This window comes from Notolepis coatsorum (genome assembly GCF_963971535.1).
Source record: "Notolepis coatsorum genome assembly, chromosome: 9".
In the NCBI taxonomy this organism is placed as follows: Eukaryota; Metazoa; Chordata; class Actinopteri; order Aulopiformes; family Paralepididae; genus Notolepis; species Notolepis coatsorum.
The window spans coordinates 111,805,108-111,831,003 of record NC_140173.1 but is presented as its reverse complement, the minus strand read 5'-3'; the positions used below and the strand labels follow the sequence as shown (position 1 = coordinate 111,831,003).

At 43.0% G+C, this 25,896-nt stretch overlaps 1 protein-coding gene across 1 annotated transcript in view; it reads right to left on the bottom strand.

Moving 5' to 3' along the window:
- The window catches only part of eno4 (enolase 4), a gene marked incomplete at its 5' end in the record, with an annotated part of 33,885 nt that extends 15,434 nt beyond the window's left edge, over positions 1–18,451 (bottom strand). Inside the window, 5 exons of the mRNA XM_084321965.1 lie at positions 3,172–3,270; positions 7,174–7,313; positions 13,054–13,250; positions 17,981–18,109; positions 18,284–18,451. Of these exons, the coding sequence (XP_084178091.1) occupies positions 3,172–3,270; positions 7,174–7,313; positions 13,054–13,250; positions 17,981–18,109; positions 18,284–18,451 (733 nt within the window). The remainder of the gene's footprint in view (positions 1–3,171; positions 3,271–7,173; positions 7,314–13,053; positions 13,251–17,980; positions 18,110–18,283) is intronic.
- Positions 18,452–25,896: the final 7,445 nt, after the last annotated feature.

Below are 25,896 nucleotides of genomic sequence, written 5' to 3'. Positions count from 1 at the left end.
TTTTATTCTATATTTTTATTAATTTCTCTCACACGGACCTCGGGGTTACCACAGGGAACCACTCTGAGATCGCTAGAGTGCAATACCGGCCGCATCCAGGGAGGTGGCAGTATCACCCACCCTTCTAAACCTTTTTTTCACACACAGTGTTACATTCAAATGTCTCCGGGTGCAGTTGTCTTGGTCAGGCGAGTCTAGCGGTTCACTCGATGGCATTGAGACGTGTCCAATGACCCAGATGCATGTGTTGTGGTTAGGGATGCTCGATATTGGCTTTTTTACCGATACCGATATACCGATATTGTCCAACTCTTAATTTCCGATACCAATATCAACCGATACCAATATATGCAGGGTTTCCCCCCCCCAAAAAACGGAATAATTTCAGGTAATTAACCCATTCTCTGCCACCACTTTGATCATCCTAAACTATCCTCTGCCAGCGCTATTTGTCTATGGAGATGTTCACCTTCTTTGCAGGGCTATAACTTTTTAAATTGTATTGCTAAATTGACATTACTATGGCCCATTCAACATCAATTATCTATCGTTCAGGATGTAGGAACGTTTTACTTTTTCATTCACACATTCATACTAAAATACCGTCTAGAGTATAAATATGTTTTTATAGTTTTCTGCAGTATTTCATAGAACGTGAGATATAGGCATAAATGCATATATTAGATTATCAAATGCAGTTTGATACCGATCCATGCTATATTAAAAATGTCAACTGTACATGGTCCTAAACATTATGACTGATCATCTGCGGGTGAACGGAGGGGGGGGGGGGGGGGTCGTTTATAATTCAATGACCGATGTTAAATGATTTATGTAGTATGGGTGATATATTGATCAGAGCAGTTTGTATCGAAAATGATAAAGAAAAATGCTGAAACTCACGTCAGTCTCCTCGTAGCGTTGGGCGATGAGAGTGGAGCAAACAGATCCCAATTATGTGATGTTGATCGAGGCGATCCAGTTCCGGTTTGTATAATACTAATATACGCCCAAATCATGTCGTTTATTGAGTTATGGCAACGATCCATTGTCTACGGTGTGTGGATTGAGTCCCGGGACGATAAACGAGTGGCCGGACGGAATAGGGAGACACACCGGGGTCACAATTATCGACTTCCGGTTGCAACTCGCCGATCGGCAACCAGGTGGCAGCAGGGGCGGATTTAGGATTGTAGGAGATCCGGGGCTTAACCCAGATGGGCCCCCCCCCCCCCCCCCTTTATTTTTTTTATTTTTTTAATATTAAAAAAAAAAAAAAACGTTTTTGGGCAGGCAAGGGGTGGTTTGGAGGGTGTCCGGCACAACCCCCTCCACGACAGATTTTTTTTGAATTTAATGAACCTGTACGTGCAATTTCCTGCAATATAGAGCCTTCAATCTTGACCAATAAAGCTGCTCTTTTCACTATAAAACTCAGTTAACCATAACGTAGTTATGGTTAGATTTATATATTGGGGGGGGATATATCATATTTTTCATATAATCAAAAAGTGGTGGAGCAAGATCATACCTTTGCTCCCCCAAGTTCAATAGTGGGAGAGCAGAGATGCTCCGAATGCTCTTATGGCCAGGCGTCTATGATTCACTGATACAAAGTAAAATAGTGCAGTGCAATAAAATAGTTAGTCAAATAGAATAAAATAATGCAATAGTGCATTGCAATAAAATAGTTATCATCGTATTTTTTCGGGAGGCCGGTAAGGAGTGCATTACAGTAGTCGAGTTGGCTTGAGATAAAGGCATGGATCTGGTTTTCAGCGTCCTTTTGATTTATAAATGGCCGTAATTTAGCTATGTTTCTAAGGTGGAAGAATTAAGTTTTTGTCAACTTGTTGATTGTGATTTAAAGCTTAGGTCTGAGTCTACCATAACACCAAGACTTAACTCACTCAAATACAGTTAGCAGCTGGATAGACCACAGATGGAAATTAGCTTCTGCTAAATCTGGTGCAAACATATTTTCATGTAACAATGATGAATTGTAAAAAAAAAAAAAAAAAAAATCATTTTTTTTTTTTTTTTTTTTAATAGATTCGGGGCTTTTCAGAATACATCCGGGGCTTGAGCCCAGGTAGCCACCCCCTAGCTCCGCCACTGGGTGGCAGTATTGAAGCGTTGCAGAGTTGTGCGGAGTCCTACAGCATTAGCCAAGACTATGTGGGTGAAATATGAATACCATGACGAAAATATGAAATATTGATCTCAAACACGCCTTATGGCGTGATTGGCAGACAACGCATGGCGGAGAAAGCCGCCTTAACACGTGATTGGCGGAGAATGGGTTAACATTACATATCTCTTGTTGTGGAATTAACACAACATTATGCATTCTTTTGACAATAAATAAAATCAGAATTTGTTCTTACTTGCTTGCCTGGGTAAATAAAGGTTATAGAAATGTATTAAAAAAAAATATATATATATATTTTTTAAACCGATACCGATATTTTCCGATATCACATTTTAATGCCAATATCGGCCGATAATATCGGTAGGCCGATAATATCGGACATCCGTAGTTGTGGTGGATTATGTTGGCGACACGATGGACACCAATACTGGAAATCGCGATCAGACAATTGGAATATTCTTTTTGTGGTACCTCCTAGTGAAGGTAAGGACTATATGACATCAAGCCTGCTTTGATCCAACCATGATTTCACATTGATCGTTGCGACCATATGTAACGTACTCCAGAACGTATGCCGTTGGTGATGATCAAAACATCAAAAAATTACCCCCCCCCCCCCTTTCATGCATTCATGATGAAACATAATACCTATTATATACATTTGATTTGGAAATAGTAGCGTGTCCAGTCGAGCAACGCCAACGCTTTAAGTTAAATTCACGTATTGCTCCATAGCGCCGTTTCCTGGAATTAGCTCTGATCACTCTGAATCTATACTTATATTCACCACGGTATAACACACGAACGTATACATGAAAAATGTATTCTTTTTCACATATTGAACGATGGATAGTTGATGTCAAATGAGCCATAGTATTATATCCATAGCTATAATATAGTATAGATATAGCCCTGCAAACATGGCCACGCAGCCCTATCTCATATAGAGTGGTGGCGCAGTAGGAACTAAGATGCTCTAGGCCTGCGGCGCTGAATGAGTTAAGGGGCTCTCATCATACCTTTGTCCCCACTCTTCTTCGCTTTAGTGGATGCAGGCCGGGGAGTGGCATTCTGCAACTCGGGATCGCTGCGTGGACGATTCTCCTCCTTCTTTTTAGCTGTGAAAAAAAATAAAAACAACAAAAACAAAGAGCACAATGTCTCAATGTCACAATGTCAAAATGTAACATCTGAGGTACACGTAACCCTCATGTTATGTTAGTATTTCAGTTACAACAGTTATGTTCAACCACCTCCCAGTGGTCATAGAACATATTTTACCCCACCTTTTTTTTTTAACCTTATTTACCAATATCAACTAGTTATTTTGTACTTACTGCAGCACCTTGGTTATTTCCCCCACAAGTGTCAGGTGCATGTGTTTACATTGTGAACAAATACAAATGGTTTACAGACCGCATAATCTGCACTCTGCTGCTTTTTTATCACCATTCTAAACCATGGGGTCAAATTTAACCCCAACAGTGTCTTTGTACCTCATCTTCAAATCAATGTTCATATTCTCACTCTTGAGGATGTCATCAAGATTCATGCTAAAATGTTCATGTTTATGGGTGTTTCAGTGATGTTAAACTCTGAAACGGGTAATTTTGTATGTCCCATTAAGAGGGTTAACCTGCCTTTAAAGTTGTGTTATACAACTTCTGTCCTTGAAATTCTCAGATACCGATATTTTATTTTAGCATGGTATTGGACTGATCCAATACCAGTATCGTGTGATCCTAGTACTCAATATATCAGTATCGATCAAATCTCGGTCGACTGTAGTGCAAGTACACTGCACTAAGGATGCCAGCTACTGTCATCACATGACAGTACATTCATGGTAAGAAGAAAAACTGCATATCCCTTTAACTTAATCAGCGCCAGACCCGAGAAAAGTCGGGTTAACTCGCCAACCGTTCAGAGCCAGACCCGAGTATAGTTGGGTTTTCATCGTTATTTCTTTTATTCTATATTTTTATTAATTTCTCTCACACGGACCTCGGGGTTACCACAGGGAACCACTCTGAGATCGCTAGAGTGCAATACCGGCCGCATCCAGGTAGGTGGCAGTATCACCCACCCTTCGAAACCTTTTTTTCACACACAGTGTTACATTCAAATGTCTCCGGGTGCAGTTGTCTTGGTCAGGCGAGTCTAGCGGTTCACTCGATGGCATTGAGACGTGTCCAATGCCCCCGATGCATGTGTTGTGGTTAGGGATGCTCGATATTGGCTTTTTTACCGATACCGATATACCGATATTGTCCAACTCTTAATTTCCGATACCGATATCAACCGATACCGATATATGCAGGGTTCCCCCCCCCCCCCCCCAAAAATTTAATAATTTCAGGTAATTAACATTACCTATCTCTTGTTGTGGAATTAACACAACATTATGCATACTTTTGACAATAAATAAAATCAGAATTTGTTCTTACTTGCTTGCCTGGGTAAATAAAGGTTATAGAAATGTATTAAAAAGCTGGGTTCGAGCCCAGCTCTCCACATTGTTTTCAGTTTGGCTGGTCGTCCGTACTAATACAATTGGCAGTATTAGGGGGAGGGAAAACTGAGGGGTGGGGATCGGACGTTGTGTACAGCGACTCCTACAGGTCGGTTGGTGCGCCTGCGCAGTAGAATCAAGAAGCGATGGGGGCGGCGTCCCTCCAAAGCGCAGACCCCTGATGCTGAATGATCGCGCCGCGCAGGTGAAAAGATGCGACGGCTGCTACCTCGAGTATCGGAGGGGACTCGTGCTATGTATGGCTTCGTCCACATTGCAGCCGGCTTGTGGGAGGCAAGAAACAGCGTTCGAGACAGCGGAGGGTTGAATTGGATGATACGAAATTGGGATGGAGAAGAATTGAAAATGGGAGAAAAAGTGGATAAAAAAAAAAAATTATTAAAAAGAAAATATATATATTTTTTAAACCGATACCGATATTTTCCGATATCACATTTTAATGCCAATATCGGCCGATAATATCGGTAGGCCGATAATATCGGACATCCCTAGTTGTGGTGGATTATGTTGGCGACACGATGGACACCAATAATGGAAATCGCAATCAGACAATTGGAATATTCTTTTTGTGGTACCTCCTAGTGAAGGTAAGGACTATATGACATCAAGCCTGCTTTGATCCAACCATGATTTCACCAGTGATGGGCAAGCTACTTGGAAAATGTAGCAAGCTACACTACAAGTTACTCTCGATTAAATATAGCTCAACTACAATGGAAGCTATCCCCAGAGAAATGTAGCAAGCTACACTACAAGAACATGGCAAAAATAGCTAACTACATCGGCACTACTTTTTTTTTTTTTTTTTTACTTCATGATCAGGTTTCCACCAAACAAATAGGCAGGCAAAATTTTTTTCAGTTTGATTGTTTATTATAAAACTGAAACAAGCCCTCCAACTATGCTAATATGTCTATACTACTACAGTATACATGTACTCAGAGTATAACACTCAAGCTTGACACTGCTATCACAATACTACTTATCCTTGGCTGCTAGATATGTACCACTCCTGCTGACTTGTTGTACACAATTTGTAAGTTGCTTTGAATGAAAGCGTCAGCTAAATGACCAAATGTATTTAAATATGTAACTCACAAAACATTCCATGGCCCCAAAATCATGTGGGGACCCCCCCTGGGGGTCCTGATCCACAGGTTGAGAACCACTGCTCTAGGTGATCTTTTCCCTCTTTTTTTCTTTTCTCCACCCCCATAATATTGTTCATAGCAGCTAGCCTATCTCTGTTAGTTAAAGCGGTTGATAAAAAGTGCACTGACTTGTGTGCTGTTTGGGAACAGTTGACAATGTTTATGTAAAGACAGTAAAGGTTTTCATCAGCTCACCTGAATATGTGTTCTCAAGTTAGTACTGGATGTGTGGGAAGTTGAGAGCAGCTTAGTTTTTGGCTGACACAATAAACACCTAAACACATATGTTTTAGGCGTTTTTTCAGTCAAACTCATAAATGTGTCCAGATAGGGCCATGGAGAGGCATTGTTGTTATTGTTGACATCATCATCTTCATCAATGCCATCAGTGGAAACATCGAATCCCTCTGCCATTATTTTTTGCGCGGACTGGTTCATGTAATCTGTTATTGTTAAATTGCATTCATTCATTCTCATTCAGTGGTCTGCGTTTCGATTTTCACTTCCTGATTTGCGGGGCTGGAGTCCCGCCCTATCCTGCCTCCGATTGGCCTACCCGTAATGTTTTGGCCTAACCATACCCAATCGTGAGTCGTTATACTCATATCTAAACCAACCAACCAATCATAGTGGGTTTTCTACAGGGAGTTTTTCTCCTCACAAATCTTTATAGTCTAGACTGTTTATCCGGATAGTAGCGGTGTAGCGTTTCCTCGTCGCTACGTCACTACTTCGTTCTAAAAATAGCTGCACTACAGACAACGCTACTTGGTTCAAAAGTAGCAACACTACCATCACGCTACTGAGAATTGTAGTTAAGCTATGTAGCGTCACTACTTGTAGCTAGCTACTGCCCATCACTGGATTTCACATTGATCGTTGCGACCATATGTAACGTACTCCAGAACGTATGCCGTTGGTGATGATCAAAGCATCAAAAAATGCTTCATGATGAAACATAATACCTATTATATACATTTGATTTGGAAATAGTAGCGTGTCCAGGCGAGCAACGCCAACGCTTTAAGTAAAATTCACGTATTGCTCCATAGCGCCGTTTCCTGGAATTAGCTCTGATCACTCTGAATCTATACTTATATTCACCACGGTATAACACACGAACGTATACATGAAATCTTTTTCTTTTTCACATATTGAACGATGGATAGTTGATGTCAAATGAGCCATAGTATTATATCCATAGCTATAATATATATAGTATAGATATAGCCCTGCAAACATGGCCACGCAGCCCTATCTCTTAGAGTGGTGGCGCAGTAGGAACTAAGATGCTCTAGTCCTGCGGCGCTGAATGAGTTAAGGGGCTCTCATCATACCTTTGTCCCCACTCTTCTTCACTTTAGCGGATGCAGGCCGGGAAGTGGCAGGCTGCAACTCGGGCTCGCTGGGTGGACCATTCTCCTCCTCACTCTTCTGAATATCCTGCTCCTCCAGGTGGCGTGCCATAAAGAAATCACTGTCCAACACAAAAACATTTAGCCTTCAGAGTAGAGGTAGAGCCAGAACAAGCTCTAAACAGCTAGCCTTCAGAGTAGAGGTTGAGCCAGAACAAGCTCCAAACATTTAGCCTTCAGAGTAGAGGTAGAGCCAGAACAAGCTCTAAAGAGTTAGCCTTCAGAGTAGAGGTAGAGCCAGAACAAGCTGTCCAACACAAAACATTTAGATGACTCAGCCCTGCTGATCTCTGACAAGAACAAGTTACAGGTTGAACAAACCCTCAGCTCAGAACTCGGCAAAATCTGCACCTGGCTCACTGATAACAAACTATCATTACACCTGGGTAAAACAGGTGTAACAGATCACCTGTGACAAGATGGCATCCAATGTAATAAAAAAAGTCAACCAACGAACAAGATTCTTGTACCGGATCTCCTCTCTGGTAAACAAAAATACCCTGAAGACTCTATCAGGGGCACTCGTTCAATGGTACTACGACTATGCTTGCACCTCATGGTACCAAAGCACCTCAAAGGCACTAAAAACAAGATTACAAACATCACAAAACAAACTGGTCAGACTACTGCTTGAGCAACTTGCAATGGGCCTGGTCTACAAGATACAGTACACCACTAAGGTACCCATGTACATGTCGAAATACTTCCCAAAGGTCAGTGAATACCACGACCACAACACCAGAGGGAGTTCCACAAATCACGTTCAACCCAGATTCGGCTCAAACAAGGGACTAAACATGTTCCGTAATTATGCCACATTAATGTGGAACGCCCTACATTGTCTTTCTTTTAGTAAAGTGACAGAGAGCGCAGTCCTCAAGAGGCTAAATCAACTTAATTCCAGTAAAGTGACAGGATTAGATCAGATGCCTGCTAGGTTTCTTAACGACGCAGCAGAGAGCATCACACCTGCTATTACCCACCTAATCAATCTCTCCATTGAGCATGGGAAGGTACCAGCAGATCTAAAGAGTGCTAGAGTAATCCCACTCTATAAGAAAGGTAATAAGTCAGACAAGGGTAACTATAGACCAATTAGCATTTTAAGTATACTATCAAAAGTCATGGAAAAAATCATTCATGAACAGATCAATACATATTTAGTGAGTAACAATATCCTATTTGAGCATCAGTCAGGCTTTAGACAATCTCATTCCACTGAGACTTGTCTGGTGTATTTGACTGACTGCATCAGAAAGGAGATTGATGCAAAGAAATTCTGTGGAATGATCATGTTGGACCTACAAAAGGCCTTTGATACGGTTGACCATAGTGTCCTTTTATTTAAATTGAAGGCGATTGGGTTTAGTTGGTCAGCGTTGAACTGGGTCACCTCATATCTATCAGGCAGGTCTCAGATGGTAGATGTAAACGGGACCTACTCCTCAGCCAAGGCGATCACCTGCGGGGTGCCTCAAGGGAGTGTCCTGGGGCCCCTCTTCTTTCTCATTTACATAAATGATATGAAGAATGCCTGTTCATCAGACCTTTTTCTTTATGCGGATGACTCAGCCATTCTGGTCTCCCATAAGGACTTGGCAGTAGTGGAGAGGACCCTTAGTGAGGAGCTATCAAATGTGCAGACATGGCTGTCAGATAACAAACTATCTCTTCATCTAGGAAAAACAGAGGCCATCCTGTTCGGATCAAAGAAACGGCTTGGTAAAGATATTGAAATGAAGGTAAGAGTAGGTGAGAAGCAAATAACAAACAAGGATTCTGTAGTATATCTAGGCTGCAAACATCTTACAGGAGAGGCCATGGCTAAAAAAGCCCACACTAAAATCTGCCAGAAAACGAAATTCCTAGCTATACAAGGGAAACTACTGGACCAGGCAACACTTAAAATGCTAGCGGGCGCATTAGTACAGAGTCACTTTGACTATGCTGCCACCTCCTGGTTCAGTGGCGCTCCACAGGTCCTGAAAAACAAACGTCAGACAGCTCAAAACAAATTAATGAGAGTAGTCCTTAAACTACCTCCACGCACTCACCTAGGGCCAACTTTCTTTAGGCAACTAAACTGGCTTCCGGTCAATAAAAGGGTAATTCACATCAAATTAGGTCTCACACACAAGATAGTTCAAAATACAGGTCCGAAATATCTATCTAATTATTTTAATCGATTCCGTGACAATCATTCATACTCCACTAGAAGGAGCAGTACGGATTTTATTCTGCCAAAATGTAACTCCCTAATGGGCACAAATACATTTTTATATTCTGCAGCACTGGAGTGGAACAAGCTTCCAGTGGCCCTGAAAAACATTGAAGAGGAAGGAAGTTTTAGACGTGCCACAAAGAAATGGCTAGCCAGTGAAGTATAGAATAGCCATAGGAAGGAGAGGGTAGGAAGTGTTTTTTTTTTTTTTTGTATGGGGTTGCTATTATGTTTTATTCTCTGTTTTTTATTATGATGATCTATGTTTTATTATGATGCTCTATGTTTTATTATGATGCTCTATGTTTTATTATGATGCTCTATGTTTTATTATGATGCTCTATGTTTTATTATGATGCTCTGTTTTAGTATGTTTTATGATGTCTGTCCATGTCCAAAATCAGGGACCATGATGGAAATAAGTGCTTGCACTTTCTCATGTTTTTATCCCTTGGATGCTGTTTTTTACTCCACAATAAAAATCAATCAATCAATCAATCAATCAATCAATCTACCCACAGCCGTAAAAAAAAATTTAATCATTACCCTTCAAAACCGCTCTCAAAGAGCACCTACGGGAGGCTGCAATTCGAAACTGGCCCCCGTAAATGTCTGAACCACCCTCCCACCCACCCACCCCCTCCTAATGTGTTCCCTCCCCCTCGTATGTATACATTTACTGTTAGGATCTGTTTAACAGTACTGTATATTTGCATATCTTGTATGTCACAAATGTAACAGTACTGTATATCTGTATGTCATGTATGTCATAAATGTCATGATTAGATTAGATTAGATTATTATATCTGAAATCTGAATATCTGTATGTTGTGTATGTCCTAAATGTCATTATGAATTGAAAATGGGGGACCCTGATGTAAACAAGACGAAAGTATTGCTCTGGTCTGCATCCCCTTAACAATTGTGTGTATTGAGCTGTACTGTACTGTACCCATTCTGCAATCTGTTAAAGTTTTCAATCAATCAATCTCTAAACAGTTAGCCTTCAGAGTAGAGGTAGAGCCAGAACAAGCTCTTCAAGGTTCTCTGCTGCCCTCGATCCAATAATAGACCAATGGGGGAGTGGAGAAGGTAAGTCCTCATGTATTGTTGTTACTCAGGGACATCAGTGTATTTACAGCACTATATCCAGGTCAACTGTATTCATGTGTGTGTGTGTGTGTGGGGGGGGGGTCAAACAGGCACAAGAGTAGTATGTAAAAAATGGCACAGATTCTAATCAGAAGGGAAATCCATTTGTAGCCTACTATCTATTCTATCTAGACTGGATATAAGTCAATACCCATGAATAATGCTGTATCTCATATCTGAGGACAATATGTACAATAACGATACAGGGATATTGTGTACAATATGTTCCAACATACTTTTGAAAGGCATCGTTTTCCTATTGAATGCAAGTAAAAGCGTCATGTGGAAATATAAAACATTATTCTATATCCATTTAGCAGTTTCTTGTTTTTGGGAGCTTACCCAACACTGTGTAGCCTAAGAGGTCTCATTAGTCCATAGGAATAATAGACAAGGATGTATATGTAGCCTAAGTGTTTACGCCCTGGAGCCATAGTGATACACAGCACAACTCATCAGGCAGCAGGCGCCTCCATTGGTTCATGTAAGATGGCGGAAAAGCAACCAATAAGAGCCAAGCGTCCTGTGATGATATGATTGGCTGTGACAATCCGCAAACAAGTGCAGAGCTTTAGCCCCTACATGACCCCACTCTGAAAGGTCACCAGACGGCAAGCTGGATTTGGCCCTATATATATATAATAGGGATTCCAGCGCATATAACCCTGTAGGCTAGTTATTTATTTATTTGTTTATTCAGATGATTCTGATCCATTTGGTGGCATAAAGAAAGATAGGACCCTCTTAATGTAGAGTAACTGACTAGCTAGAGAAATATGTCATTTCCATAGTGAGTTACATTATGTTATAATGTGTGACTGGGTAGGTTTCAGTACCAAAACTAATCAAACACTCAAACTGCAGTCAGACACAGATGTCTTAACATCTTCGTGTCACTGTCATAATCCCCTTAAATCCACTATGAAGGATTTCTGATTAGATATTGCCTAACGTGACTAGTGAAGAGTAATATCATGGCAGTTCAGTGCAAAGGTCAACGCCAGACTAGGATTTGTCATCCTGGCAGAGTGCTGGGAAAGCAATAACTCTCACATCATGCAACACTAAGCACAACTGTACGCCAGCATCTTCAGCATTTAACAGTGTGTGAATCAGCTATTTATTCAATTAAATTCAAATACCTAACCATATTTCTATAAGGGAGTATGTAAACCGGTGTCAAGTAGATGTACTACTTCTCCTACTACAACTATTACAAATTAATAAATAACGGTAATAATGATGATTATTTGGCATAACTAGGAAAACCGTTTACATTTAGTAATTTACTGACGCTTTTATCCAAAGTGACTTACAAGTTCTGTACAAAAGGTCAGCAGGAAGGGCACAACTCTGGCAGCTAAGGGTAAGTAACATTATTCGTTAAACAGTGTCAACTTGAGTGCTACAGACTTGAGTGCATATTAGCACAGTGGGTAATAATATAGGCAAGGTAGATTCCTTAGTAGCAGAGTACATAAAAGTAAAAGACAGTACAAAGGGGGACAACAAAATAAAGCTGTTATATGTAGTATCTTTTTGCATTGAACAAAATAAAGCTGTTGTGTATGTTAGCCTTCGTTTGATTAAGTGCCTGGGTAAACGTTCACATGTTTGCCATGTGAATATCCACTAGACTTGAACTAAGCCCAAGAGCCCCGTGCTTCCCCTGCCCCACCCCTTCCTAACCCAGTGTCCTGGTGATTCCCCCCTGAGGCCAAAGCCGACATGTAGCCCTCTGAGATCATATCATGTGATCCTCGTGGCCGTATGCTGCCAGTTGGAGGGACGCCAGGGATGCCAAGTCTCTTAAATCATCTAATGGGCATGCGCTCTGCATGCCAGTCTCACTCGAGGCATGATGTAGGGCCGTTTCTCATGATGTAGGGCCGTTTCTCATGATGTAGGGCCGTTTCTCATGATGTAGGGGCCGTTTCTCATGATGTAGGGGCCGTTTCTCATGATGTAGGGTCGTTTCTCATGATGTAGGGCCGTTTCTCATTATGTAGGGCCGTTTCTCATGATGTAGGGCCGTTTCTCATGATGTAGGGCCGTTTCTCATGATGTAGGGCCACTTCTCAGGCGCACGGTGAATGCACACTATCACTGTCACACTGAATGACAAAAGTAAAATATATCAAATTAATTATAAAATTTTAAAAAGATAACCCTGAATCTCACAATTACTACTGATAATAGAAAATAATGTAGGGTGCTCATCCGGAAAGTACTCACCTGAAATGTCTGGAGATTGATGTTTATTGGACATTAAACAAATAATAAGCCAAAGTTATAGTTATAATAAGCAATTTTTCCATATAATAAGCCATTTTAATAAGGAGTTTTATTTTCTTAATTTAAGACACACCTGTATAGCAATCAAATACTCCTCTTCCTGAACACTAAAAGAAAAGTAACTAACAGCGTACCTTAGTATCTTATCGATTCCTTTCTGGTCGCAGGGATCGAGGCCCTTCAGCATTGTGCTCAGCACTCCATTGATCCAGCAGAGAGCGACCATTACATGCTCGGCCCTCTCCTTATCTTTAGCTGCTCTGTCACGTAGGCCCAGCGAAGCCTCCTCCAGGACCCCGCAGCCGCTGGAAATGGCTGCAGAGCAGATCCACTGAACACCAGGAGGAGAGGGCATTTAGAGTGAAAGAGTGAGTTCACGGAACAAGGTCAAACCTTTGACAACAAAATCTACACAGTTTATGTGCTTTGGTTGGATAGTAGTTGTGCTTTTTAACTCTGCTGCCCTCAGCTGAACTTCAGAACCTGAATTTAAAGATCTGGGCACCATCCAGTGAATTCAACCAACTCCATGCCAATCATATCTGTTCACATCTGGCAACAATAATAGGCCCCGCCAATGGGACCCCCCACCCCTCCTGAAAAAATTCTAATAAAAAAAAAAGTATATATAAAGAAAAAATGTATAGCTTTAATCACAATAACGTTGGTGAGATAGCTAAATTATACATAAATCGGTTTTCATATAAATCAATCTTCACTAAGACTTTAAAACGGTGGCGCGCACGGTCTACGGAGATGCAGAAGAAAGCTACCAAATCCATTCCGAGACAGTAGTCTACTGACACACTAATATTTAAAAAAAAATTATAAAATAATTTACTGTAAGTAAATGTATATAAAAACTCTTGGGTGCCTAAGACTTTTGCACAGTACTGTGTTTTCTATCCACTTTAGCTAAAAACACACACTACACACTACTGTGAGAGAATAATAATCACACACAAAGGGCTAATGGCTTATAGCAGACTTAATGATTTTATAATATTTCAGATAATGAAATTAAATGTTTATTAAACAAGTATTTATATTGTAACGTTTGGCCACTTTAAATCATTCGTCCTAAGTTGCCGTAGTTGATGATATCACACCAGGATGGCATTGTCAATACAGTTGGAACCTGGAGGAAGCTGCATAAAGCGATATAAAGAAACGAATTGCCAATAAATGTGAATTTGAATGTATCTTTGAACCTCTGTTGTCAAGCCTCGTCAATATACCCCCCCCCCCCTTCCTCACTAATGGAACTGGTGTCGCGGAGTCACACAGAGTTGCCTCTACGCCTGTACGTCAGACAGCCTGAAACACAGACCTGCCTCTATACGCCTGTACGTCAGACAGCCTGAAACACAGACCTGCCTCTATACACGTCCTGTACGTCTCACAGCCTGAAACACAGAGCTGCCTCTATACACCTGTACGTCACGCAGCCTGAAATATGGAGCTGCCTCTATACACCTGTACGTCTCACAGCCTGAAACACAGAGCTGCCTCTATACACCTGTACGTCACGCAGCCTGAAACATGGAGCTGCCTCTACACCTGTACGTCACACAGCCTGAAACATGGAGCTGCCTCTACACCTGTACGTCTCACAGCCTGAAACAGAGCTGCCTCTACACCTGTACGTCTCACAGCCTGAAACACAGAGCTGCCTCTACACCTGTACGTCACACAGCCTGAAACATGGAGCTGCCTCTATGCCTGTACGTCGCACAGCCTGAAACACAGAGCTGCCTCTATACACCTGTACGTCTCACAGCCTGAAACATGGAGCTGCCTCTATGCCTGTACGTCACACAGCCTGAAACATGGAGCTGCCTCTACACCTGTATGTCACACAGCCTGAAACATGGAGCTGCCTCTACGCCTGTACGTCAAACAGCCTGAAACAGCTCTGCCCAAAGTACCTAATAGCTGTAACAATTTACCGACCCTGGTGAACGAGATGCAGTAATAACTTTGCATGTACATAGTATCACAAATAACCAGATATTGTGCATTTATGAGTTATGCAGTGACGTAGTATCTCAAATAATTTTCGGTTCTTATTTATAAATTAAACAAAGATTATATGAGAAAATAATATGAGTAAAGGTAGCACCGGTTAGTTTACTTCCTCTTTGGGCAGAGATGTTTTTATTTAGTCGCAGGTGAGCTACAGTAGCCTCTCTGCCTGGCCTTGCCAACTGAAGCCACATGCTGGGACTGAGGCTACTGCTGCAGCAGTGTTGACACAGTCACCTCCCACTGACCTGGAAGCATGGTCACAGGGTTGAGTATCCGAGTTAATATACTCTCTCTCTCTCTCTCTCTCTCCATCCCCCACTCTCTCTCTCTCTCTCTCTCCATCCCCCACTCTCTATCTCTCTCTCTCTCTCCATCCCTCCCACCTCTGTCTCGCCCGCTCTCCTGCTTTAGGTTCAACCACTAGCATCACTGTTTCCTGTCACAACAAATTACATTCAACCGTCTCACTGTATCGGCCAAATGGGCGGCACAGCAACAATCCAAGAGCCTGGTTCTAAAGGCTGCTTAAAGCCACCACTGAGAGAAAGAGTGAGAGTGAGAGAGAGGACTCCTGTGTCATTGTGTCTCAAAATCTGCAGCTAAACCTTCTGGGCCGACGACACGTTGGTATGATGATGGTTTTGATTGATTGATTGAAAACTTTATTACCAGATTGCAGAATGGGTACAATACAGTACGGCTCAATACACACAATTGTTAAGGGGATGCAGACCAGAGAAATACTTTCGTCTTGTTTACATCAGGGTCCCCCACTTTCAATTAATCATAACATTTATGACATACACGACATACAGATAAACAGTACTGTTACATCCAGACATTTATTACATACAAGATATACAAATATAGAGTAGGCCTACTGTTTAAGAGACAGTTTCTAAAAGAGAGTATATACATTTGAGGGGGAAGAAACTACATTGGAGGGGGTTTTGGACATTTACAGAGGCCAGTTTCGAATTGCAGCCTCCCGTAGGTGCTCTTTGAGAGCGGTTTTGAAGGTGGGTAGGGATTCACATTATTTTACGGCTGTGGGTAGGGCGTTCCACATTGATGTGGCATAATTGCGAAACGTGTTTAGTCCCTTGTTTAGCCGAATCTGGGTTGAACATGATTTGTGGAACTCCCTCTGGTGTTGTGGTTGTGGTATTCACTGACCTTTGGGAAGTATTTTGACATGTACATGGGTACCTTGGTCGTGTAGTGTATCTTGTAGACCAGGCCCATTGCAAGTTGCTGTACTCTGTCGTCTACTCTAAGCCATCCTAGGTTGTCAAAGTGGGCAGGGGTGAGGTGGGTTCTAGGACTAAGGTCAAGCAGTAGTCTGACCAGTTTGTTTTGTGATGTTTGTAATTTTGTTTTAGCGCCTTTGAGGTGCTTTGGTACCATGAGGTGCAAGCATAGTCGTAGTACCCTTGAATGAGTGCTCCTGCCATAGTCTTCAGGGTATTCTTGTTTACCAGAGAGGAGATCCGGTACAAGAATCTAGTTTGTTGGTTGACTTTTTTTTATTACATTGGATGCCATTTTGTCACAGGAAAGATTTGCCTCTAGGATGGAACCTATATGTAATTTCATCTTTCCTTGTGACAATATTGTCACCCACTGTAACTGAGAAGCCATCGGTCTTGCTGAGTTTGTTATTTGAACCGAAGAGAATGGACTCTGTTTTACCCAGGTGTAATGATAGTTTGTTATCAGCGAGCCAGGTGCAGATTTTGCCTAGTTCAGAGCTGAGGGTTTTTTCAACCTGTAACTTGTTCTTGTCAGAGACCAGCAGGGCTGAGTCGTCCGCAAACAGGAACAAGTTGCAGTCACAAGCTGACGACATGTCATTTGCATAAATTAGGAACAGTAGCGGTCCTAGTATGCTTCCTTGTGGAACACCACAGCTCACTGGGAGGGGGGGGGGGGGGGGGGGGGGGGATAGGGTACCGTTTACCTCCACCATCTGTTCTCCCCTCCAGGTAGGATTGCATCCAGCTCACTGATAGACTAACCAATTGCTTTTAGCTTGTCAATCAGAATGGAGTGATTGACAGTGTCGAAGGCCTTTTGTAGGTCCAGCATGACCATGCCGCAGTATTTGCCCACGTCCACCTCTTGTTTGATGTGGTCGTTCAAATAGAGAAGGCGTGTATCAGTGGAGTGGGATGTTCTGAAGCCAGATTGGAATTCGTAGATTAGATTTTCTTCCTCTAGGTACTTTTCGACTTGTTCGTATACTATTTCTTCCATGACTTTCGAGATGGAGGTAAGAATAGAAACAGGGCGGTAGTTGCCTGGGTCTAATTTGCTGCCCTTTTTGTGCAGGGGTGGTACTCTCGCAATTTTGAAGTCTTTTGGTACGTGTCCCTGTTTTATGGAGAGATAATCAGAGTTTCCAACGCCAGGTTCTATATGACCGGCGTTGTACTCTTAAACAGTACTGTATATTTGTAGATCTGGTATGTCATAAATGTCTGGATGTAACAGTACTGTCTATCTGTATGTCATGTATGTAATATAAGTTATGATGAATTGAAAATGGGGGACCCTGATGTAAACAAGACGAGTCTTTCTCTGGTCTGCATCCCCTGTGTGTATTGAGCCGTACTGTATTGTACCCATTCTGCAATCTGTTAATAAAATTATCAATCAATCACACACCCAGTTTGTTTAGCCATTATGTGTCAACCATTGAATAAGCCATACTTTGCTAGGTCAGTGCTTGTCAGTGACTGGCCCTGTAAATTATTTGACAGGCTTTAACTGTAGTCATCATGCATATGTCATTACAACATTTTGGATAAAGGCTGAGACTCATTTCCACTAGCTAGAGAGAGAGAGAGAGAGAGAGAGAGAGAGAGAGAGAGAGAGAGAGAGAGAGAGAGAGAGAGAGAGAGAGAGAGAGAGAGAGAGAGAGAGAGAGAGAGAGAGAGAGAGAGAGAGAGAGAGAGAGAGAGAGAGATATCAGTGTCGACTACTGCTGTGTGAAGTCAAAACGGGTTGAAAGCAATGAGCTGACTCGCTTACCTTTTCTTCATTTTTGATGATGCAGAACACGTCTGCTTGGATGGATAGTTGTCCTCTTGCGTCATACATTTCTGTAGCCTTCAATCTACTTATCCTTGGGGGCGCTGAGAGTTTTGTAAAGTAATTTGCCTAGAATGACATTGAAGGGTGAATTTAACTAACGTTAATGAGGGGGCGAGTGACACACAACGTATTACTTCCACAAGCATTTCTATGATGGTATAGCTAGCTAACGATAGTGCTTAATCCTCTTCAGGTAAATTGCAAGGGAAATTAAATGTCAATTAACAACCTTAAACTTACCAGATAACCGTAAATATCATCGGGCTTATCGAAGAACATGCTGCTCAAGACACTTTCTATCTTCTCTGGGATTCCATTTGTCCGGTAAAATTCAGCAGCTTTGTTTTTCATTTCATAGAACTCTTGTTGTTCTTTGGAGACCCTACTGTTATAACCTCTATAAGACATTGTCACATTTAATTCGCTGACATTAACATTCGTTTTGTAACTTGAGAAAGAATGCACTGTTTGCTTGACCAGACTCGGCTAAGGTTACTGTGTATACTATAGTGGTTGCTAGGCAACGCCAGGATAGGACAATAGTATGCAGCTGCAGAGCCGCAGAGCCAGCGGTGCTCTCAGGGCCGCGCTCTGACGGCCACACAGCTGTGAGATCCGCGCGAGGCCAGATATCTTGAATGAATGCGTTTATTTATTTCGAACATAAATTGAAAATAAATAATAAAAAACTAGACAATTCCGCGCAGGGAAATTGTGAAAGTGTGGGTGATGCCTGTGCACCACCAGCCAAAGGGAGAGGGTCTGTATTGTCTCTGTATTGTCTCTTTCCACAGCAAAACGGGAGGCAAGGCACCTTGGTTGAGAAATGCAGGCTTCAATCTATGTTGTTTAGTCTATCTGTTCAGTACTGTTCAGTACTGTTTCAAGATGCACAATGAGATCTTCTGAGAGAATTGTTGAATAGATACACAAATGTTCTAGAATGTTTGATTATGACATCATACTGTGACATCACAAATGTTCTAGAATGTTCTATTATGACATCATACTGTGAACGTGTGGGTGATGCCTGTGCACCGCCGGCCAACGGGAGAGGGTCTGTATTGTCTCTATTGTCTCGGTTCAAAATATACAAAAAGGGGGCGCGGCCTAAGGATGTGGTCAATATAGACCAATGAAAGAGGATATCCGTACTGAGTACAATGGTACAAGCCGCAAGTGTCTACGACAAACGGTTCAAAAGATACAACAAGGGGGCGTGGCCTAAGGATTGGGGGAGTGGTCAACATAGACCAATGAAAGAGGATATCCCTACTGAGTACAATGGCACAAGTTTCTTTAATAGTTGTCATACAGAAGTACAGAATACTTTTATACAAAATGCTTCTTTCTGTTACGCTCCAGAGACTGTGCTAGACAAAAGATAAGTATAAAATAAAATAAAATAGTATAGCATGTAAAAATAGAAGTCACGTACGTAGACACAGTGTTCAGTATATACATATGTACAATGTTCGATGCAGAATAGAGTAACTGAGTTACCGTACAATATACAATATACTATGCAATATACTAATATACAATACTATATAGTGCAAAGCAGAAATGGGATGAGGTACAATTTAGGTACAATTTACAGTAAGGTGTACTGAGGTATGGGTTGTAGTGCAAATCCTTTACCAATAAATATAAAGTGTGTCTAGGTGTTCTAAAGTGTGGAGAGTGGGTGCTGCAGTGTGTTGTTTGTTTAAAGTGAGTGTGTGCGTATGGATGTGTGTGTTGTGAGTGCATTTGATGGTTGTTGCATAGTGTTATTGTTCGTTGAGCAACCTGATGGCCTGGGGATAGAAGCTTCTTCTGAGCATGTGGAAGGATCACACTATCCCACTCAAGTCCTATCCACGCTTAGCAGGCGCCCCGACCGAACTGTAGGAGTCGCTGTTTACAACGACCCGGACCCACCCCGCCAGCTTCTCCCACCCTCTAATACTGCCAATTGTATTAGTGTGAGCGGCCAGCCAAGCTGGTGACAACCCCGGAGCTGTGAGCTGGATTCGAACAGGCAAATCTAGCCGCTCCGGGGTTTGGTGACGAACGCAATCTCCGTTACGCCACCTGACCGGCGGAAACGCAGTTCTGTTGTAGAAGGCATTCAGGCGTTTGGGGCAACTGGTGATGATATGTTCCACAGTCTGTGCAGGGGCTCCACACTCGCATGAGGCACTGTCCTTGAGGCCCCACCTCTTCATTGAGGCGTCGTAGCGTCCGACGCCGGTCCTTAGGCGGTTGAGGGTTGTCCACTGCTTCCGGGGCAAGTCCTGACCAGGGACGTCCAGAGGGTCATTGATGTAGAGGTGCAGCCTGGATGGTTCTGCTGACCTCCACTGGTCCCTCCATCTCATCCTGACCCAGGAGGCCTTGGAAGTGTCAGATGGTGTTGTGTGGAGTAGCCTGTAGGCTTGCATGGAAAAGGGGCGCCGTGACTTTAGGCGCACACGTCGTGGTGTCTCTGTGGTGGTATTGTGAAGGAGGTGGGATGCACTGATCTGTGCCTTGCGGGAAAGGGCCAGTGTGGCTGCTTCTCGTCTGATGGTAGCCAAGTTTCAAGTTTCTTTAAGCCAGGGCAATACCAGCGAGTACGGGCAGTTGGTTTACCGGTGTGGCTTGTAGGCAACCAGAGACTGTCCGCAGGACGCTGTTGAGAACAACATCCAGCTTCTTCACTTGGGTGCTACGGCACCAGACCGGGGCGCAGTACTCGGCGGCAGAGAACACCAGGGCCAGTGAGGAGATGCGCAGTGTCTTTGTTGAGGCTCCCCATGTGGTGCCGGCTAGTCGTCGTATCAGCGCGGCACGGGCAGTTGTTTTTCCCCTGGCACCTTCCAGGTGTTGTTTGAATGACAGTGTTCTGTCAAGCTTCACACCGAGGTATGTGGGGGTATGTTGGTACTGTAGCCGGACGTTATCCACCATGACGCTCATCTCACGGGTCACTTCCCTGTTGTTGAGGTGGAACATTGTAGATATTGTCTTTCCCATGCTGAGCTTGAGACGCCAGTTCCTCAGGTATGAAGACAGGATGTTCATATCTTCAGTGAGGCCCTCTTCGGCTGCTTCCCAAGTTGGCTTGCTGAGTAGGATGGCCAGGTCGTCTGCATAGCCATACTGCTTTGATTGAGTTGCAGGCAGGTCGTATATGTAGATGTTAAAGGGGACATGCATTATAAATGGCTTTTTTCAGTGTCTAGCATTGTATTATAGTAATAGTAGTTAGTATCAATGTGTCTGTGTCTCTAAATACCATATTGGTGGATTGCTCATTCAGGTCCGATCATTTCCTGCTCGATTTAATCAGGTCGTTCTGATTTGACTCACAACGTGACGTCACGTTGCGAGGGTGGAGCGGATAGTGATCCGATTGGCTCTGTGGTTGGAGCCAATGCCCGCCCACAACCTAGGCAGCCCACACAGCGATAGCAGAGCAAGTGGAAAACGTCCTCAAACAGCGAGGCAGATAGTGAAACCCGACACCTCGACTGCACTCTGTGAGGGAGAGAGAGATAGAGAGAGCAGCGTTTGTTTGTTTGTTTAGAGAGAGCGAGAGAGAGAGAGATAGAGAGATAGAGAGCTCTGTTTATACAGTGCTCCGTGTGTCTGTCTGTCTGTCTGTCTGTCTGTCTGTCTGTCTGTCTGTCTGTCTGTCTGTCTGTCTGTCTGTCTCTCTCTCTCTGCCACTCGCAGACTGTGTGGATGACTGTCACTCAAAGTGCTTATGGGCGGAGCCAGGCCAACAGCCTGAATACCAAAGTGAGAAAAATGTGGCTTTTGAGTACTTGATTAGAAATATAAAACAATGAATTTTTTTTAAATAAAACCTTACAGAGGTGTTCCATAGACTCACAGGAATTGTGTAAAGTTGCCCAAATAGTGCTAGGAATAGCAATGCATGTCCCCTTTAAACAGCATCGGTGCCAGCACTGAGCCCTGTGGGACGCCATTCCTAAGTTTCCTCACTCTGCTGCATTGGCCGTTGCTGGTGTGTAGCCGGAAACTGCAGTTGCTCAGCATCTCCATGATGAAGCTCACCATGTGCTTGTCTGGGATGGTTTCCAGAAGCTTCATGTGGAGACCACGCAGCCATACAGTGTCATATGCAGCTGTGAGATCCAGGAATACAGCGCCAATGAAAGAATACAGGACCAATGAAAGAGGATATCCCTACTGAGTACAATGCCACAACCCGCAAGTCTCTACGACAAACGGTTCAAAAGATACAACAAGGGGGCATAGCCTAAGGGGTGTGGTCTACGGATCGGGGGAGTGGTCAACATAGACCAATGAAAGAGGATATCCCTACTGAGTACAATGCCACAAACCACAAGTCTCTATGACAAACGGTTCAAAAGATACAAAAAGGGGGCACGGCCTAGGGATAAAGGGTTAATCCCCTGAGAGGTCATTGCCAGGTCATTGAGTTTATTGACAGCTCCCTCTGAGTCATGCCACCTGCTACCCTTAATTGATTAGAATTCTAACTGACACGACACTATGGACCCAATGTATTTCAATGAGGGCTGAGGCGTCCTTCACTCTCACAATGATTAAAGCAAAACGATAAGAGATGAAGCTTAGTCGTCTTAATATGAGCACTTGAAGGGTTATGTGAAGGGTTATGTGCGATATTGTGTAATTCCGTCGACAATTGTAGCCTGGGTGGCGATCGTAAAACAAGGGAAGAAACAGTGAAATCACAGATTTCTGCTAGAGTGCAAACCCCATTCGTGTGGAGCATGACTTTGAAATAAATGGTCATAAGTTGAGATAGAAATGTCCAATTCCATTTATTTTTTGTGAGCGAGGGCACAGTCGTGTCATCGTTTTGACGTGTTGTTTTTATATCTACGTCCAAAATTGATATCACTGTCGCAATTTTCAAAAGGTGAAGGTAAAAAAAACAAATGCAGCTTCTACACTCTACATTCCGCAATTCATTCCCTATGGACCGAAATTTCCCGTTTAAAGTCGATTTGTAGCCAAACGGTGCGGTGAAGCTTTCCAAACAGTAATAGCAACTCGAGTTGGACCAAACCGTCGTTTTGATACCTTACACGTACGTGTATGTGGTGCGAAAGCTCTGGGAGGAGTTAGCGGACAAAGATCGGCGGAATAATAAAGAATAAAGAGTATAGATTACAATAGTGTGCACCCACACTAACAAGTAATAAACAGATTTAAAAACAAACAAGCAGGAGTTGGATGAAGTGTAAACGTATGTATTCCTACCCCCTTCACACTCTATTATCTTATGCAACTCATATTCACTCCACAAACTGAAATATACATACAGTACATTGTTGAATGAACAGCCTGTTTCTTGAAGTTAGAGTCTCCTCTAAATTGTAACCCCCCTCTCTATCACAGAATTTTTGGATGTTACCCGGGAGTGAATTGTTTCGTGCTTTAAACATGATTTGTGCAGTCTTAAATTCAGCCAGGGTCCCCGAGTTTCATGGCATGTGATTTAAAAAATAGTGTGTTTGTGTGTTCCAGATATCCCACCTTATTGATAATCAAATCAAAATCAAATTTATTTGTAAGGCCCGACAACACACGTTAATGTCCCCATGGGCCGGACACGTCTTCTTTAAACAAGTCAAGAAGAAACATCACAATAAGTCAAGAACAAAACAAGAACACCATAAAGTCCAAAAGATTTTAAATAAATATACGATTCCACAGACATACCCACATATAGTGTTTTATGTAGTCTTATGCATAATTACACATAGTTCATGTATAATATTGTAAAATAGCTTAGACATAGCCTACTTGCATAGAATAGTCATGTATAATAATGTATAATATTGCTGGCTGTACAATACTGCTGTACAATACTGCTGTAGGGCTATAATACTGCTGTTCATATCCAGTATACACATATTTACATTAAACATAATTGTAATGTTCGTGGTGCACAATAATGAGGAGATGGTGGTTTTGTATCAGAGCGTTTACTTGGTGTAGTTCAAGGTCCCATTACACAACACAATTGCCAACCGTCAAACCCTCTCGCCACCTAGGCTACTGCCTGTGACGTGATGACGTCACTGCGTAGTACAGTAGTTTGGATTACTACATTACTCCTTTTTTTTAAGAAGACAAACTGTCAAATAGTTGGTATTACAACTTAGTGTCAAATGAAACTCAGGAATAATGCTGCCTAATAAACATGTATAAATAACATTATACATTATACATCTTTGCACTACAGAACGGGTGTGAGTCAGTATTCAAGCATAACATGCATAAATTAACCATGAAACATTTCCGAAGGATACTTGTGAGGTTGAACAGTCTCTTTAAAAATGACTCATTCACAGTCCTTCAGTCATAGTCAAGGAGGTAAGCTGGAGGCTGTCTCTGCTGTCTGACTGGATATCTGGGCGGCGGTGCTGGTTCAGCATCTTCATTGTCGTCCGGATCAGGATCTATGTCTGGGTCTAGATGTGGCAGCGGACGTCGCTGTGCCTCGGGATGGATCTTTTTGAAGAATGAACTGTCTCGTTGTGACATAGCCATGCCGTCCAGCAGCCACCATGGAGCCTTTCACGCTTGTGACTGTGAGTGGTTCTTTTCTGTAGGGTGGTGTGAGTTTGTTCTGCCTCGGCTGACGACAGAGCACAGTATCACCTGGCACGATGTTGGATTGTGTAGCATGTCGTCGGTTGTCAGAATGAGCTTTCATTTTAGACTTCGCCTCAGTGTCTCTCTTGCGCACTGTCTCTCTTGCGCACCTCGCTGTCAGTAGGAATGGTGATACGACAGGCGGATGGTATCTTGGTGTTCATTGGTCTCTGGAACATCAGTTCTGCTGGTGATCTTCCTGTCGTGCAGTGGGGTGTAGATCTGTACTCATGGAGGAAGATGTTCAACTGCTGCTTCCATGGCAGACCTTGCATCGGGGCTATCCGGATGATCTTGCCAAGAGTACACATAAATCTTTCAGAGGTGGCGTTAGCCTGCGGCCACAAAAGTGTTATTTTCCTGTGATGAAATCCCATGTAACTGGCAAACTGGGAAAACTGTGAGCCGTTAAACGGAGGTCCATTGTCTGTCTGGACGACTCGGGGTATCCCAAACAGGGGGAAGACACTGTCCATGCTGGGTATTACCACATTGGCGGATGTAGAACGGATGATGTTCACTACAGGGTACAGGTGTGTAGTCGTCTACGATCACCAGCAGGTATTCTCCGGACGGGAGGGGACCGTAGAAATCTGCACTCACAGAATGCCACAGCGCTTCTGGTAGCTCTGACATCTTGAGTGGTTCCGTTCTTGTGATTGGAGTTGTAGCCTGACACGCTAGGCAGTTCCGACTGAGGGCTTCAGCCTGTTGATCAATGTTGGGAAACCACACCTTCTCTCGGAGGAGGGCTTTGGTCTTTGCAATGCCTTGATGGCTTTCATGTGCAAGTTCCAGGACTCTCTGCTGTAGGGACAGGGGCATGACGATCCTGCTTCCCCGGAGTATAATATCCTCGCTCGCTGAGAGTGTGAGTTCCGTGCTGACATGTCTATACTGCCATAGTGCATGAGCATTTGGTGTTTTATCTGTCACTCTGTGCCACGTGTCGTTCTTGATGTGGGCACTGACTTGTTGTAGCGTGTTGTCCTTTAATGTCTCTGTTTTTATCTCTTCCAGCGTCATCGCCTTGGGTGTGGCGAACAGAGATATGAAGTTGACATATTCCTCTGCAACTTTCGAGGCTCTTGTGTTCGTTCGTGGATGTTTGTATGGGGATCCGCTGGATTGTCCGCTCCCTTTTTGTAGACGATTCGAAAGTCATAGGGCTGGAGCCTGAGTCCCCATCTCTCTATGCGGGCAGGTGG